Source organism: Oryzias latipes, chromosome 12 (genome assembly GCF_002234675.1).
Source record: "Oryzias latipes chromosome 12, ASM223467v1".
NCBI lineage: Eukaryota > Metazoa > Chordata > Actinopteri > Beloniformes > Adrianichthyidae > Oryzias > Oryzias latipes.
Window position 1 is genome coordinate 13330558 of NC_019870.2, and position 16956 is coordinate 13347513.

General features: G+C 39.5%; 2 protein-coding genes across 3 annotated transcripts in view; both read right to left on the reverse strand.

Annotated features, from left to right (window-relative positions):
• Positions 1–8339, reverse strand: part of LOC101163987 (bone morphogenetic protein receptor type-1B) — a 55688-nt gene extending 47349 nt beyond the window's left edge. Inside the window, exons 1-3 of the mRNA XM_004074775.4 lie at positions 8117–8339; positions 2287–2437; positions 2074–2160 (exon numbers count right to left, since the gene is read on the reverse strand). The gene's annotated coding sequence lies outside the window, so the exon portion shown is untranslated. The remainder of the gene's footprint in view (positions 1–2073; positions 2161–2286; positions 2438–8116) is intronic.
• A 229-nt stretch (positions 8340–8568) lies between these two features.
• LOC101158216 (PDZ and LIM domain protein 5) overlaps positions 8569–16956 on the reverse strand; it is a 31962-nt gene continuing 23574 nt past the window's right edge. The window contains exons 5-13 of one of the 2 annotated variants that reach the window (XM_011481793.3): positions 15319–15341; positions 14206–14360; positions 13057–13084; positions 11205–11365; positions 10207–10387; positions 9930–10110; positions 9640–9760; positions 9446–9561; positions 8569–9353 (exon numbers count right to left, since the gene is read on the reverse strand). In XM_011481793.3, the coding sequence (XP_011480095.1) occupies positions 9264–9353; positions 9446–9561; positions 9640–9760; positions 9930–10110; positions 10207–10387; positions 11205–11365; positions 13057–13084; positions 14206–14360; positions 15319–15341 (1056 nt within the window). In that variant the 3' untranslated portion in view covers positions 8569–9263. Of the gene's footprint in view, positions 9354–9445; positions 9562–9639; positions 9761–9929; positions 10111–10206; positions 10388–11204; positions 11366–13056; positions 13085–14205; positions 14361–15318; positions 15342–16260; positions 16773–16956 lie in introns of both variants that reach the window. The other variant, XM_004074910.4, reaches the window with a different exon arrangement.

Sequence of the window (16956 nt, forward strand, 5' to 3'; positions counted from 1 at the left end):
CATGAATGTAATCATTCTGTTAAACTCAGTGATGGATGATGGAGCGAATACTTGTGTGCAAGCTGGCTGAAACCATTTTTGACAGATAATAGACCTTGATTATTACTTTTTTTTTCAATATCCCCTCATTATCCAGAATGGTGACAATGGTCCCTAGATGGTGACAAATTAACCCATTATTAATAAACTATTTTACAAAAGCATTAAAGCTGCTAATTTTGTCCCTTTGGACAACAAACAATAGAAAAGAAATCATGAAAACATATATTTTCTATGTATACATTTCATTCCAGAGAATCAATCAATATGATATTATTGTGCTTTCCCAATAAGTCAAACCAAATAAGTGCACTTTGGATTACAAAAAAAAATCCCTTAATGTTTATTATGTAATGAGACAGAAATAAAATGCTGGGAAAAGGAGTGGGTCAAGAGAATAAACCCCCTAAGACTTAACTTCCTGTTGCTAAAATGTAGCTTTTTTGAGTATTTCCTTAAATGGACAACACAACAGGCCAAAATCAAAAACTAAATAATTATTTTAACAAATAAAAAGGTAAAAATCTCTTGGATTATCTTCTGATAAACAATAATCTATGGATTGTGTTATATTGTGCAAGTCTGCACCTGTATGTAAGCATTCAAAGCAGACTCCATCCCAACATGTGTCTCTCCAGTGAGGAAATTAACAGCTGGAACTGCAGCTGAACACCTGCAATAACAACTCAGGGCGTAGCAGGTTACCGAGCAGCTAACCTCTTTATTTGTAATGTGATCCTGTTTCTCCTCTAAATTCTCAGAGCTTTCTCAGAAACAAGGCTGGAAGGAGAAGCTGGTCTCTTCTTCGCCTAGATCAAAACACCAAGCTAAAGAGGAAGTGACCGATGAAGCCTGCTCAGATTTCGCCCTGGAAGATAATTGAAAGAGCAGGAAAATCTTTGACAGGCAGGACGCGTGTTCGCTTAGACTATGCAGCAACTATAATGCAACTGTAACTGAAGCAAAGAGGCCACCAGGGCTGAATAATGAGGCTCCAAATCAATATGACAATATTAAAGAGTTTTAAATATGAATGCAAAGTTGCATATATTGCACAAGTGCTACGGTCCTGCACATAGAGAAAAGCAGATGCCATAGTTGTCTCTCATTCGTAAAGGTTAGGCCTGACTAAACCCCCAACCCTAAGTGATTCATTTTTAGGAAACATGCAACTTTCCTTTTATCTGTTGTCTTAGTACTTTACAAAGCACAACAAGAAATGTCAAGGTAAGCCTGTCTGGTTACAAGAGGTTTGATCATTGGTATATAGTGCCTGTTTGAGCAAGCATCGCAATGCAGGTTTTTAAAGTATGTTTTCGGGTTCTGCGTACAAAAAGCACAGCAATTGAGTGTATGTCAAAGGTTAAACCAGTTGAACTTAGACTTATCAGGAACTTGGATTTGGTAGTGGGTCTCGTCCTTTTCAAAACACAAAAGTAATGACCAGTTGAAAATCGATCAAGTAGGAGAAATAAATAAATGCGGTTTGTGCCTGGTCAGAATTCTGTCAATCATATATCGGAATAGAGCAGTGAAAAAAAAAAAGCCTGGAGCATGATTTGTGAGATTTACACCGCTTTGACGATTTGCACCAACCCTTTTTCAACTGTGGGGACATGTGCTGGTCTCGGGTTGCGATACCAGCACGTTCTTGAATGTGCCACACATGCCCGATGTGTATGTAGAACTACGGAGATTAATTCTAGTTTTGGCTCTGATTTGTCCAGTTCTATGGGGACCAGAGCAGGTATAGCTTTCCCCAGGAAACTGTTGGGATCTTATTGCATCACGGTTAAAAGCCTTAAAACCATGTGCACTAAAAGAAAAAGAAAAAACAGCTGTCAAAAATGTACCCTCCCTTGTAATAAAATAATAGACACGCTGACAGATATAAAACAAACACTCGATGAACGCCCCTTCAATCTGACATGTATCACACAGTCACAGGAGTCAGTTTCTGTTTGTGTAACACGTGTTTTTTTTTCCATCCAGTGTTACACCCCTTTTTGTAAAGCGTTGATGTGAGTCTGTCACCTGGCTTGGCTGGCTCCCCAATTCTGCAGCTGATGCCAAAACTGAGAGTGAGAGTGTGCTGGGAGCTCCTTCCTAGACAAAGCAGAGCTGGGAAATAAAAAAAAAACGAATACAGAAAATGAGCAGGAATTTTCCTATTTCATATCTGCACATTGTTGCAAATAGGATCACAATTATATTGTGAGCAACGTGTCGCTCTGATGGTAATCTCACCTGATACGATCAAAGCCTCTACAGATTCTGGTGCACCCTCCTCGTTTTCCTCTATTCACGGGGTTTAAAATGCAAAGCTCCGATAACAGCACATTTCCTTACAGCCCTTCTTCCAGGCATGAATCTGAACGCCCTCTGGACTCCTCCAAATCTATGGAAAGAAACATACATCTGAAACCCATTTCACAGTCTGTCATCAATGGTCGAGAAACAGGAACAACACGAGCAGGGCAGAAATTGATTTCATCTGTTAGCGTTCCCGCGTCTCTTCTCACAGTCCGAGTGGCACTCAGCGTCAGAGGAACCTGACAAGAAGGGGGGTTCCTCTGCCGATTTGGGCACGGTTCAGAATACGGTCCACAGTAGAACAGGGAAAAAAGTTCAGAACAAAGATTTTTCCGATCAAATCGTTCAAAGACCAGGCTTTCAAAGGAGATTATGATGATTTGTTTGGAATAGAGTGAAAGAAGGAACTCCATCCTCCTCCAAGAAAAAAAAAGTGACTCAGAAATCTTAGCTCTGTCAGACAGATGTCAGTAATTTTGGCACATCATCTCAAAAAAAGCAGCTTTGGCATTCTAATACAGAGCAGAGTGATACATCTTTGTCAAAACAGGTGAATTTTGCTGTGATTTTGGGTAGTCTTGTGTCCTAAAATACAACATTAGAGCACAATTATGGGTTGAGATCCTGCCTGTTCCACTTCTGTGACAGAAAATGTGGTGGTTTGCAGGAGGGAAACTGACAACTTTGTAAAAAAGTTATAGATCATCACTATAAATAGCAATCTAATTTTCATTCTTTTTGTTCTTTCTTTAAAAAAAAACACACTTGCACTCTCCCACACTGACACACAGCTGTCTTTTATTTGCTGGGATCCGTACACAGATGGCGATACAGTGTGAACTTTAACACACAGATTCTTGACATTCTTTCTGGGTGTGAGTTACTCTCCAAGTCAAACGGATGCTTGGCTTCGGCTGTCTTTACTTTGCGGCCAGCAGGTCACTGTCGCAGAAGGAGCCTGGCTGAGCCTCTCCCACACAACAGGCTGCTATTGTCCTCGCTTGGAAAGAGAGCTCTATTTTTCCACAGGGCTGCTCACCAACAGCGAACCAAACAATGCACAGGTTTTATAGAGCAGCTGTGTCAGCATATTTTGTTGTTTATGATGTCACTTGTTATAACAAGTCTACTGCTTTATTTGAGCGATTCTTATCAAACACTTCAGTGTTCCAACTGTCTGGCAATATAATGAAAAAAGTGACGTTTAATAGTTATATAGTGTTTGCGCTCAGTTCTCTGCTTAATACATGATACACGCACAAAACTTTGGCTTCCAATCATAAAGAAATGTAAAAAACCAAGCAACTGAAACTAGGTCAGTTCTCCAGGTAACCACTAGGTGGCTGGCTTCAAAAGCAAGTTTAACATCAAACGTCCTAACTTCACAATAATTTTCTGTTACTCTTCAAATGCTTTTTCTACTCGTCATGATTTTATTTTTATTTCAAATTAAAATTTACTCAAAAATAGCATAAAGTCAAGCTTATTTTTGATGTTGTGTATGCAGTTTATTTAAATTAGAAAACCAAAGAAGACTTAGGTGGAAAGAAGAAACCATCCTGAGAAGTGCAGAAAGATCTTTGCAGTTACGAGATGAAGGGAACCTGGTTACTAAAAGACAACTAGAAAGTAAGTTAAAAGTAACTAGCACTGATTTGGAAGCAGTTGTTAGTCAATAAGTTGAATGTAAAACATTGCAATGATTAACATTTACAAGATTGGATTACTCAGATGCGCTTTTTGCATGGTTCCGAAGTGTCCAGCACTGGAAGACCAAATAAAGTCTCTAATAATTTGCATTAGCTTAATAATGCTGAAAGTGGGGCTGCCGTTGTGCACAGGTATGGAGCAGACGACCTCTGATTGGAAGATTGCAGTTTCAGTTCTAGCCTTGCCCGCCCATGAGTCAAAGACTCCTTGGGCAAGACATTGAACCCCACATTGTTCCTGGTGGTTATAAGTTCAGACAATTGATTATGATTGGAGAGTAACTCTCACTCAGAAAGGTAGTCATAGGTTGGCGCCAGTGTTAGGAGCTGAGCAGCCATCAGTGTGTGACACGTGTGTGACTGGGTGAATGGAACTGTGACTTCAAAGAACTTTGGGCATTAAAGCAAGGTAGAAAAGCACTATATCAGTATATAGTGTCAAATTATTCACAGTGTTAACAACTATAAAAGGACAGTTAAAACTCTTCACATTAGGTCTAAATAAAATATTTTTTGGGTTTCAAAATGTAACGACTTGAGATAAAAGGTAATAAAAAACATAAAACATAGTTTTGGTAAAAACCTGACTTTTGCCTCAACAAAGAAGATCACTTATTACTCCATGACTGGAAAAAGACAGAAACCCTCTAAAAATATTTTACTTTTTTTTTTTGCAGATATTAGTAAAAAAACTCATTTTTATGCTATATGTATAATATTGTTCAGATGTTTTAATGAAATACTTGACAACCCAAAATATGCTTTAGAAAGAAAACGGCATGTCAATGACGCCAATTCTTACTCAGAAAAAACAAAAATATTCCAACAATAGAAGAAAAAAACTAAAGCCAATCATTGACAAGAAAACCACCAAATTCAGGGATAAAAATCCCTGAATGGTTTTGATCCAACAGCCACACCAACAACACAACAAACCATTCTGGCCCCAAACAGAGAAACTCAATTTTCTGAACAACAAAAGGTTTTCAAAATTCCGATAGGACTTTGTGTTTTTTACCAGTCTGCACTGTTGGCCTGTCTTTTGACAACAGAATTACAGAAATCCAAAAAATAAACTCAAATAATAAAGGTTTTGCTGAGTCATCTATGAGGACTCTAACGAAACGAAGACTCAGGATATGTCAGGAAGTTGTATTTTTCTAGGTATTACTTGATGTTTTATGAAGCTAAAACACTGAAAAAGTTGGAATTCAATAGGAGCCTGCTTTGCCTCTTGGATATCACTAAAAAATAATTATGACCTAAGCCTGGTTCTTTCATTACCTAAACCTGGTTCTTGAACCTGGTTCTTCTATTACCTAGCCAAAATGAAAGATTTCCAGAGTATCTATTGTGCTCTACTATGAGAAGTTTGTTGTTTTCCAGTCTTGTTTCTGGCACTTGTATGGATAGAGCCTCTGTTTGGCTCTAACTTCAGGAGCAAACAGTATTTGATTATAGTCCTTGTGGTTTATTTTACATGGGCTATCAACGTGCTCTGCACAAAGTCAATTAGCCTGCCACTTTGCAGGCAAATTGCTGCAGATAGAGCATTACCATCGGAAAATAAACACACACACACAAAAACACTCACATGGGACAAGCTCTGCCAAAGACTACCTCTACTGCAGGAGTGTCAACACAGTCTGACTTAATCAATACAGCTTTTAGCTTTGGGTTACACTTTCTTCACAATATTATTGCTGCTGAGCATCAAGTGAAACCACAGCACATTCAAATTGGGAATTTATTTTTATCAATATAGCTCAGTCTCACAGAGAAGGATGAATATAAACATGTGATACGTCGCTGAAATTACCAGAAATGATTGCAGAGAGACTGATAAGAACACGATGCAAACAGCCTCAGAAAGCATCCTGCCACCATCGTCCGCCAGAGCTCTACAACTCATCTTTCTCTGAGAGACAATAATATTTATACAGCTTAGAAAGAGCTCATGTATCAGCCGTCCGCTTTGAAAGCATAGAGACTACATTTCAAACTCAGGTCATTTCACCACTTTGACTTAAAGTACCCCTTCTCCCCTTCGATTTTCAGTCCATCTTGAACTTTTTCTTCTTTTTTTTAATGTCCTTTTCCTTCTCTAATAACAGGATGTCTGCTTTCTCTCACATGGCAGCTGACCTCCCAGGAAAAGAGCATGAGCAGCTTCCAGCCTAAAGTAATTCCTGTTGCCTTCATTTGACTCTCATCAGCAGCCATGGGTGAAACATTAGGAGAGGCATCTATGCTTACATGCACGTACTGGTAGAATAATGTAGAAGGGGGCAAAAGCCCAATAAGTTCAAATGTACAGATGACAGTTGGTGCAGCAAACATCTGATAAAGAATATGACAATTTTAGGATTGAAAATGTCAACTTTACTAATTGCATTATTAGGGGGTTAAGAGACTAATGGGTGATTTTGTTTCCATACCTCCAAAGATATGAGGAATACATGTGTGGTTAGGTTAAAAGTAAATTGAGGTAACGTTTGTTGGCTGGTAGTTGGAAAAGAATTGGAGAAAATATGTCAACACAACTCCATTTCTATCATGTATCACGTACACAAAGTAAAATGAGAAAATGAAGTCTACTTTTGCAAACCAACAAGAACTTTGGTCTGACTTTTTCTTTTGCTTTCCCGGTAACCACCCCCACTAACTGACTCATTACCTGTAATGTCCTCAAATAGTGTGCCTATTCAGTCTCTTAATATTCAGCGAATAATCTCCGCCTGGATTGGCTGGACTCACTTCCTGCAATTATGATGGAGGAAACAGGGGTGAGAGGTCACAGTTTCTAAGTTTAGCCCTGTAAAAAGACCAAAGGCTCAGGGTAAGGTTTACCACGTATGAAGAACTGACTACATTCATTTATACACGCAAACAGTGCATTCAATTTAACACTTAAAATGAAGGTCTCAATCACAGCAAGTACAGATATCAACATCACCTGCAATATTCTTAATCCAACTGTACTGCAGAATGTTTTTCTGTAAAAACTCAAAAACACTTTCAGTGTACAAGACTGACAACACGTGGCCCAACAAGAACACTATGCTAGTCATCAGTGCTGGAGAGCCCAACACACTGAAATATGTGAGGCAGAACTCTGCGGTAGACCAGGCACTCCTCCTACATGCCATCATCATCAGGTAAGCAGAAGAATGGGCATCATTCCTGTCAGAGGCAACACCTTGGCATTTCTGGGTGGTACAGAACCCTCACTGAGGTACCTGTGATGGGTCTGAATGCTGCTGATGCATTTGTGATTTCCAAAAGCAACACATGGGGTTGAAGAAGGTGAGCAACCCCATCAGAAGATGTTTTTAATTTCAGCTCAGTCTAGTTACAACTGCTACTACACTGAAGCAGGGGCTGTCCATAAGGGTTATAGTCTGAGTCACATGACCTTCTTGAACAGAGATTTAAAACCATATAGGTTGTATGGATTCAAACAGTTTAACAAAATGTATAAATATTTTTATCCGTTTTTTCCCCTCAAATTTCCAATACAAAACTAAACTGATCAAAGGTGGGACATGCCCTAAAACTATTAGAAATAATTCATTAAAAAAGAAAGAGTGTTTTACCGCTGCTAAAAAGTTGTTTTGGAGGAAAATCAATGATTGATTAATCAGTGCGTTTCCTAAAAAAAAAAACAGATATATTAATCAACTTTTAGACTAATAATCAAGAAAAAGAAAAGGGTGGGATAACTACGCTAGAAAAAATTCAATATATATAGGTTTATATAATTCCAAATGTAAATACCTGATTAAATGATAGTTTGACTCTCATTTAAAGCAGGCTTTGTTGTTTTGCATCTTTTTTTAGGAATTATCCGAACAGGTCTTTTTTTCTACTTAATCCATCATCTAATCTTGACAGGGTTTACACGATGATGATAACCTCAACAGATTACATCAGTAGTTGTGTCGTTCTCGGCCGCAGCAGCTGCTGCCAGAAGCTCAGAGATAAAGAAACCCAGCGATCTCCTCTGGATCATCAACCCGCGGAGGGCTGCTTAAACTGCGCGCAAATCTCCTTACCGTGTCCGCGCAGCGCAGCAGAATCCCGCTTTATTTGCGCAAAACTCCTCTGTGGTTCTTCTTAACTTGCTCGTGTCGCCTCAGTCTCGCAGCAGACTTCTCCAACTGAAGTCTGCCCATTATCTCACGCGCCTCTCCCCGCGCGCACAGCTCCCACCTCCGACTTCTTGGAGAAGTGCACCTCAAATTGGGATAATGCACCGCGCTCATCTCTACTTGTCATATCCGCGACTGCACACAGACAGATTTATGGGAAACCAAATGTTTGTTCCATCCCCGTGGAGATGTACTTTTCCCCCCAGATCACTGCAGGATAAATCCACAGGGCAGATCAAGCTGGTGCCTGCCTACCTGCTCCTCTGAATAATTATTGTCTCTGCTGCAGATTTACAAGCATATCACCCTTTAAGCAATGCAAACGCATTCATCATAAAAAAGGAATGCACAAAAAATCTGATAACAACAGAAAAAAATTGTTTAAGTTTATTGAATTATTGCATAAAAAAGATGGAGAAAGTACAGCATGGACAGGGAGTTGTGTCCCTGAAACCGAAAACATCTAATTTAAATGTTCATTAATACAAAAAAACAGTTAAACTCATAAGCAGACATTACAAAATAAAAAAGCCAACACTATTTTTTTTTAAATAATCCTAAATTTGAAGATAATTAAACAAAATCTGTATATTTTGCACACATCTGTAACCAATATTATTTGTTGGGAATGATGTAATACCATAAAACTTTAAAAAGAAAACGAACTTTTAAGAACACTTCCCGTTTTAATAGCAAAACATATTGAACACCTTTGTTTACAAATAAATATGAGTTTTCCTTAAAGTTAAATAATCTGGATATCAGAATTGCAGTGGCTTTAGTCGTGCTTGATCTGGACATCTCAATAGCATCTGTTCCATCCTCACAAGGGTTCAGTAGGTCGTGGCAGTAATCTGCCTGAAGAAAGCCCAGCCCCAAACAAGTGTATTAAAATCTGAAATATCTAATGTTTAGGAAGAAAAAAAAGAAATAAAAACAGCACACTGATAAAATTCTAGAGGAAAATGTTTTGGCATCTCAGAAAATATGAAAACATCTGACTAGTTTCTTGCAAACCAACCGAAATTTTTAATTTGTGCCTTTCCCCAAGTTAGATGTTGACTGTGTGAGCGTGCTTCTTGCACAAAAGCTTGTCTTTTTTGGAGAAGAAAGGTTGGCCTTCCAGACTGGTGCAGCATGCCTGTGGAGAAACCCAAACAGAGTGCTGCTGTTGAGTTCAGATGAAGCATTTCTTAATTTGCTGATGAGTAAGAAGTGTTTTCTTTCACCTACCACACACACAAAACAGGAGTCGTGCCAGATGTGCCCAACAGCCTCAAGGAACTTGTCTCCTGCCTCAATGGGGAAGGAGCAACCATGGCAAGTGGTGTTGAACAGGGTGTTGTAGTCTGCACCATGAGCATGACATTAGTCTTTCTGAACATAAACCTTTCCTTTATGAGTAATTGTCTTTCTTGCTCTTGTACCTCTTTCACAGTATGGTTGTCCATCCTCCATGTGAAACACGTTGCTCCTGATTGGCTGTTGGCAGGCTGTGCAGACGAAGCAGGACACATGCCAGGTCTGCTTTAAGGCATTTATGATTTCCTACAGGAAAACACAAATAGGACATTTCTGTTTCTCCCACATACTCCACATAGGCACACAAACAAAAACGAAATGATTTCGTCCCCTGTTGTTGAATCCAACACATTTATAAGGTGAGAGAGGACAAAAACAGGATGGAAAGCATAATCTCTTCTGGTCGTCAACCCACCCCCAGGATCTTCTGGTGGCAGAGGGCACAGGTTGGCGCAAAGAACTGCTCGTAGCAGTGCACACAGTACACTTTGTCCTTCTCTTCTACAAATCCACATTCTGCCAGGGAGGAGCGGCAGTGAGCACAGTTGAATTCCTCTGGGTGCCATGACATGCCCATGGCCACAAGGAACGGACCCCTGGTGACGGAACGCCAGAGATGATTCAGGTGAGATTTTTGAAGACAAAAATGTTTTTTCTGTATTGTTCAAACTGTATTAGAAATGTTAGAGTACCTGATGACGTTGTTGCACTTGCAGCACATTGGTGTGCGTGTTCCAGCAGGGATGTGTTCGGCCCGCTGCACCAGAGAGTTCAGGTCCTCTGGATGTGGCTGTGGAGTGGGCCGGTCTGGTCCTTTGGGAGCCGGAACAGAAACCCTGCCAAAGGAAGGCCCTGCAGCCATCTTTTGAAGACCTGAAACAGTGGTATTCAGGGTCACACAGGAGAAGTGTTTAGCACTGTTTCTGTTAATTTATCAGCAGGTTTTTATTTAAGAATTTTTCTGTGGCAACTTTGGTTTTTAAGCTAATAATTAATAAACAACAAATGTAATTTTATTTCCTTTTATAAGAGGAAAATAAATTCTTTTGGTTTTTAACATATACAAATTTTAGATTTCTAGATCAATAAAGTGTAGTTTGAGTAAATCAAACAATTTAAGTAGAAATCTGTCAACTGTAGAGGTTTATCAACATTATTTTAAATCTTCTGAGAGCCCTGGGTGTGTCTTTTCATATACATATATACATTTTTTCTTTGACATGCTGGATGTCTCTTGAGAAACCAACTTGCATCTTTTAGCAGCAATGCTAAAAACTATCCATGATTTATTTTTCTCCCCCCCAATTTACCTTTCAGCAAATATCTCCCCTGAGCAGCTCAAGGTCCTTTAGCTGCTGTATTTCGTGAGCGGATTTTACACCAAACAAAATCTATCATTTTAAATTGTAACAATCTATTTGACCAAGGAGATCTGGGGAAAAGCCAATAATCAGAGCTCATTAAGTGAACAGCTCTAGTTTTATAGAGCCCATAATCTTAAACGGCTTAGTGTCTGGTATTACAGCTGCAGTAAAACTCACACCTCGGCTGCAAGGATTCAGAAGAATGGAGCTGCCCTCTGTAGGCTTTAAGCAGCAACAACACAGGGTGAGTTGTATATCACCGTGTAATCCAAAACTATTTAAATGAAAGGGGGGAAAAAAATTAGAATCAAGACAGAGTCAAGCACCTGGCAGACCTCCGGGCTGGAAGGAGGGTTTACTCTGGGCTGCGGGACTGCTTTTAAAAGTTGAAGCAGCGATGTTTCCATTCCTTGGGGCTGCTGCAGACTTGGAATAGGTTTTGGCTGTGGGTGTGGTGTGCACAGTGGGCTTTGTGTCAACTACCTCGCTGGAAAAACAGACACCTTAATTACACCACAGCTTATTATTGACAAGCACATTTACCAATCTTCAAACTGTCCCTCTCCCCTGCTCTACATGAACTCAAAACACCCACCTTGTTCTGTAGTAGATACAACACTGTGGAATCTGTTAGTGGTGATGTCCCTGATTAGATTACACACAACACAGACTCTTCTGTGAAGCCTGGTCAACAGTCGGCTGCTTCTTTGGTCGCAGGTTAGTCATGCATAATAGGACATTTTGCAGGATATTTTTGGTCTATCTGTCCATAGTGTTTTAAAATATAAGGAAGCACAACAATATATGGTGCTAAAGCATCTTGTATTAAAGCTAAAAAAATGCTCAGATAAGTTCAAAGTTGAATTTAGGCTTTTATTTTATAAAAATGTCTGTGCTTGAATCAGGATTTCTATGCAGAGAGATAACAGCCACAGATGGCAGGAGACTGCGCCTTAACAACTGGGATATAATTGCTGAGCAACACTGTGCAAAGTCTCTGCTAACCTAAACAGGTTAACAGCTTGCAGTCATTACATGCTTAAGGTCGGCTAAACAGCAAAGTCTACTGTCCTGCCCAGAATCCAATTATGCTTAAGGGACAGTTTTGATTCAGTGTGATTTTGGTTTTATAACTCTCTAGCTTACAAAATAACAAAACGTGACCTTTTTGTAATGGTTACAACATTCTACAGTTTCATGTTCCATTATCAAGGTAAAACTGTTTTCTTAAACACTGCTAAGAACCTAAAATAGATGGGGTTACTTTGTTTCTTGCAGAAATAAAGGAGGAACAGATAGAAATAGCCGAGAACAGAAAAGAACACCTTTTATTGGGGTAAAGTGGTGGCACAAAGACTGAGTTAGTGAAGAAAATAAATTGAAAAGACAAAATCAGGCTGGAACAGAATTACACAGGAAAGAGAAGGTTTTAGATTTACACAATATGTTATAGAACCTTAATGTACACACTACAAAATATATTTACTAACTAAACACATCCACTTTTTATTTTAAGTTTATCTCTCCTATGTAAAAATAAAGATAACATGTATGCTCTCTTTTAATGAAAGTACAAAAATGACTACTTGGCTTTGTTGTCTACACATTTAGCACTCGGGCTGAAACACCATGGTGCCAGTCTCTCAGCTTGTTGTACTTCTGTCCTATAACTTCTGGGTCCAACTTGGTCACTCTGATTAGAGAAATGTGTCAGAATGGAAGAGAGAAAAGAGGAAAAAAGTTAAATGTTTGAAGTGGGAAAAAGCAGTGCAAGAAAATAGAAGAGAAACAGATTTAGGACAGAAAAACAGCTTTTTTCACTTCCTTTCTGTAGGAAAGGAAAAAAAGAAAAGAAATCGGCCCTCTGGCAGTTCAGCTGTTACCCAAACTGCCACTTAATAACCCCCATCTTACTGATTTGTTGACTTGTTTTGTACAGAGGTCACTTAAATGCTAACTTAATGAATTTTAAATGAAGACCAGCAGCAGCAATCTGCTAACAATTGCTTTCTCAACTTGTCTTTAAAGAGGCGCCTAAAGATCAAACCTTGAATTAAGTTTGATACTTTAAGACCATGCAATCAGGAAACATGAGCTTAATTCTAAACACTAGCCTACATGAAAGCACTACAGCAAGTGTTCAAAACTGTATGAGATTGAAAACCAGGGTCCACTTACTTTTTCCCACCATTTTCTGAAGTTTGCTCTGCAAGTCAGAGGAAAGAAGAAACATTAATGAAAAATGTTCTGTCATATGTTGAAGAAATAATTTGTGGATTAAGAGGCTGCAAAAAGGATGCATTAAACAAAAAGAAAGCCTAACAATGTCTGCTTGAAGTTAATGGTTGAAAAGGAATAGTCATTCTTCCACCTTCACCTTTTGCTAAAGGACTAGCATTGCTAAAAAATGATTACTCTCTAGAAAAGTAAGAAGACATAGGAAGACAGTTATATAACCACAAAAATGCATGGTAACGTAGAGGTCTATAATGTTTTTAGGTAAATATACACTGTATGTCTAAGTGACTTTTTAGGAGTTTTATCCATGAAAATAATACATAATATTTTACTAACAGATTAATATATTGATTTATATTATGTAACACGAACAAAAAGATCATGTTCATGCTGTACTAATTATAAAAAGCCACAAAACAAATATATTATCTGAAATATGACCCGTTTTGGTTTTTATATAACTCAAAATTTCCAGATTGTTTGACCTATTTAAATAAATCATGGTTGGTTGTGGAAAAATCAACACTTTTTCTTTCATTATACCTAAAAGAAATAATTAAATACTTAATGTAGTCTTTAGCCATATTATTAAATACATGTCAGGTCAGTTTTTCTTAAATATTAGTGACCCTGATGCTACGTACAACCCGGGTTCGAGCGTTCACTATCAATGAAAAGTCTATGTAAATGTATATATGCATTTTGGGCTATGCAAGTTTTGAAGTCCATTTGCTTACATCCTATGTACAAAATACATGGCAATTGAGCGTACGTCAAAAGTTAACCCAGTTGAACTTTTACCAATCAGGGCCTGAGATTTGGTGGTGACGTTTCGGTAGCATCCTTTTTAAAACACGGAAGTGCCAGCTGGTTGAAAATTGATCTTGACGGAGAAATGAACAATTGCAGTCTGTGCACCGTCTCAACATTTCGCATCTAACGTCTTTCAATAGCAAGTACATACGCTAGTATCAGGTAGCGACCGACCTGTGTGAACACCGTATGGTAAAAGCCCGTTCAAAAACCCATGTTCAGCGCTTTTTTGAACACATGCCCGGTGTGTACCAAGCATGACAGCTCAGATCATACCATTCTCTGTCCCGGTGATCTGGGCGAGGATGCGGAAGGAGCGGGACTGTGAGGTGCCCGTCCGAGGGTGCCAATCCTCGGTGTCTTCAATCACACGCTTCTTGCTGGCGTCACTCGGTGCTGACGAATGATTCTCAGGTTCTACCACTGGCTTCCTATGAAGCCAGAGAAAACATGACAGAACACGACATGAAAACTTCCAAAACTACAGATCAAAAACTTTAAAATTTGAATATTAAATGATTATTTGCATCAAAAAGATTTACATCAGGTGTCATAACAATATGCAGTATGTTCTGTGCAACATGTGGTCGGCAGTCGGTCCAAACCAAGTGAAAGTTCAGGATTTTACTACAACAAAAATTCATTCATTTCTTCCTAAATGTATCTAAAATTAGAACATGTTAAAAAAAACATACATTTTAAACCCTTAATAGAGGTTACATGGGGGGGAAAAAGAAAATCAGATATTCGGTTAGTTATGAAAAGTTGAGTGTTGCACCACAAGATGGGAGTAATGTGCGTCCAACCCAGCAGCATGTCCTTAAAAGGGCCATTTGAAAAAATCTGCAGAATCCAAATGTCTGACTGTTACAATCAGTTTTGCATCTACTTCTAAGAAGATTTGTTTATGGCATGTAATAAAAACCACAAAAAGAATAGAAAGAAAGAAAGCATGAGACAGGTTATTTTTAGCCAAAGCAGATCCAGTGACATTGAGTTAGCTGGCCTTGAATAAACACACCAACACTGGTAACAGATAAAGCAGACAGACGCAGAGACAGCTGGTATTAAAGTAACAAGTGTGAGAGCGTTGACAGGTCAGGCAGCTCTGTGTGTAACCGCAGTATTGCTCACCACACATGAACCTGGAGGAATGAATGTACATAGGCCCTAAGCTAACACAGAATGATCAGTTTCTGACAGACGTTATTTACAGGTTTGTTTGGACCTTCAGATAAACAAATTCTGTGAGTTATTGAGAAGAATTGAAAGGTTTTTAAAGGTTAAGCAGGAAGCATGCCTTCTTGAACATAAACCAAACAGCTGTGGAGGCTGTAGTCACACATTACATGGTTAGACAACAGCTATTTTATCATTCGTGGCACTAACTTGGTGTTTGTCTCTCCATCCTCCTGTTGGCAAGGAAAGAGCAGATGGAAAGGAGTTGGAGCCAAGAGGTAGAATAAGTAATCTGGAATAAGCATCTGAAGAAAACAAGTATGGCCCGAAACCCACCTTCTGAATTAATGTGCATATAGAAGGCTGCTGAAACCACATAAGGAAAGGCATGCATGTTAGGGCACAAGCACACACACACACACATGCACGTGCATATGCACCACCTCCAGAAGTTGACCATCCAAGGAAAGAAAACAGAAGTCTTAAAGAAAACACAAACTCTAGGAATTAACTGATAATTGCCAAAGTCAAATATAATCCCAAAATACCGACAAGTCCAGACCTCATAAAATTCACAGAGTTGCAGGTCAGTTTTACAGATGTGTTTCAGTTTTAAGCAGTCTAATAAAATTCAGCATTGTATTAAAGTCGTGTCAGAAGAAAAAAGGGAATGGTAAAGCACTTTAATGTAATGGACTCAGCTGCGTCTTCTGTTGAAGCCCCGCCCCTACAGGCCTTGTTTTAACACAAGCTTTATCAAAACTTTTGAGTCAATTCACACAAAAGTTACATTTGTATTTTTTATATAAATTATATACATCTTTTTTTCTGTCCTTTTTATTTGTAATTAAAAACCAAACCACCCTGACAGTAATGACCTGCAATCAGAGCTAATTCTATAATTGTAACGGGGTTATCAGATGCTGCTCTGTAGAAACACGGGGCTGCTAGGATTCGGGGTAAATACAGCTCAGTGTTGCATCAGGAGGCTTTTTGAGCAGTGCGTGTGTTCAGTGTTGTATAGAAAGACACATGATGTCTGTTGCATGTTGTCCACAGCCTTCTACTTTTATAGATAGCCTAAAGAAAATCCGAGGAGGTACACCAAATAACCTCAGATTAGTTTTAGAATTTATTGTGTGTTATACCTACCCATTGACAAGCTCAGAGAGCCCCTGACTCTCCAGAAGGCCCCGCCTCTGTCCGATGGCCACCTCAGAAGCATTGGCATTGGAGTAAAGGTTGATAGGTGTGTTATAGACAGAAGGCTGTGGGACATTCGGGTGGGAGGGTGTCACTCTGGCTGAAGAGGAGGAGGTAGATGAGGATGAGGAGGCGGATGGGGAGGTGAAAGCAGAGCGACCAGGGCTGGCTTTCTGGACCGAATTTGCCGGAGCTGGTTGTGGAGCAAGGCTGGACTGGAGTGGGAAGGGAGGGTGTGGTGGCTGGGAGGGGGCGGCTGGGGTGAAAGCTGAGGACTCAGAGGGAATAGAGGCGACTTTGGTAGAAGCTGGGGAGGAGGCAGTAAACCCACCGCCGCTCCCTCCAAACGGCCGAGCTGTCTTGTTGGATATGGGACTGGCCTGAGTTATTGGCTTGGTGTACGCGGTGCTCGCCACAGGCTGAGTGATCGGCACAGGCTTAATGATCTCTTGGGGTTCATCCTGGATGGAGGTGAAGACAAACAAGGAGTGCAAACAGAAACTCATGCATGTAAATGGGCATCAGTAGCAGCACGGTGTTGTAAAAACAGATAAGAACTATGCACGTGCCATAAAAAAAATGTGATGAGAGTTTGGCCTCTCAGATCAGTTACACACTGCAAGCCAATCCCAGAAAAAACACAAC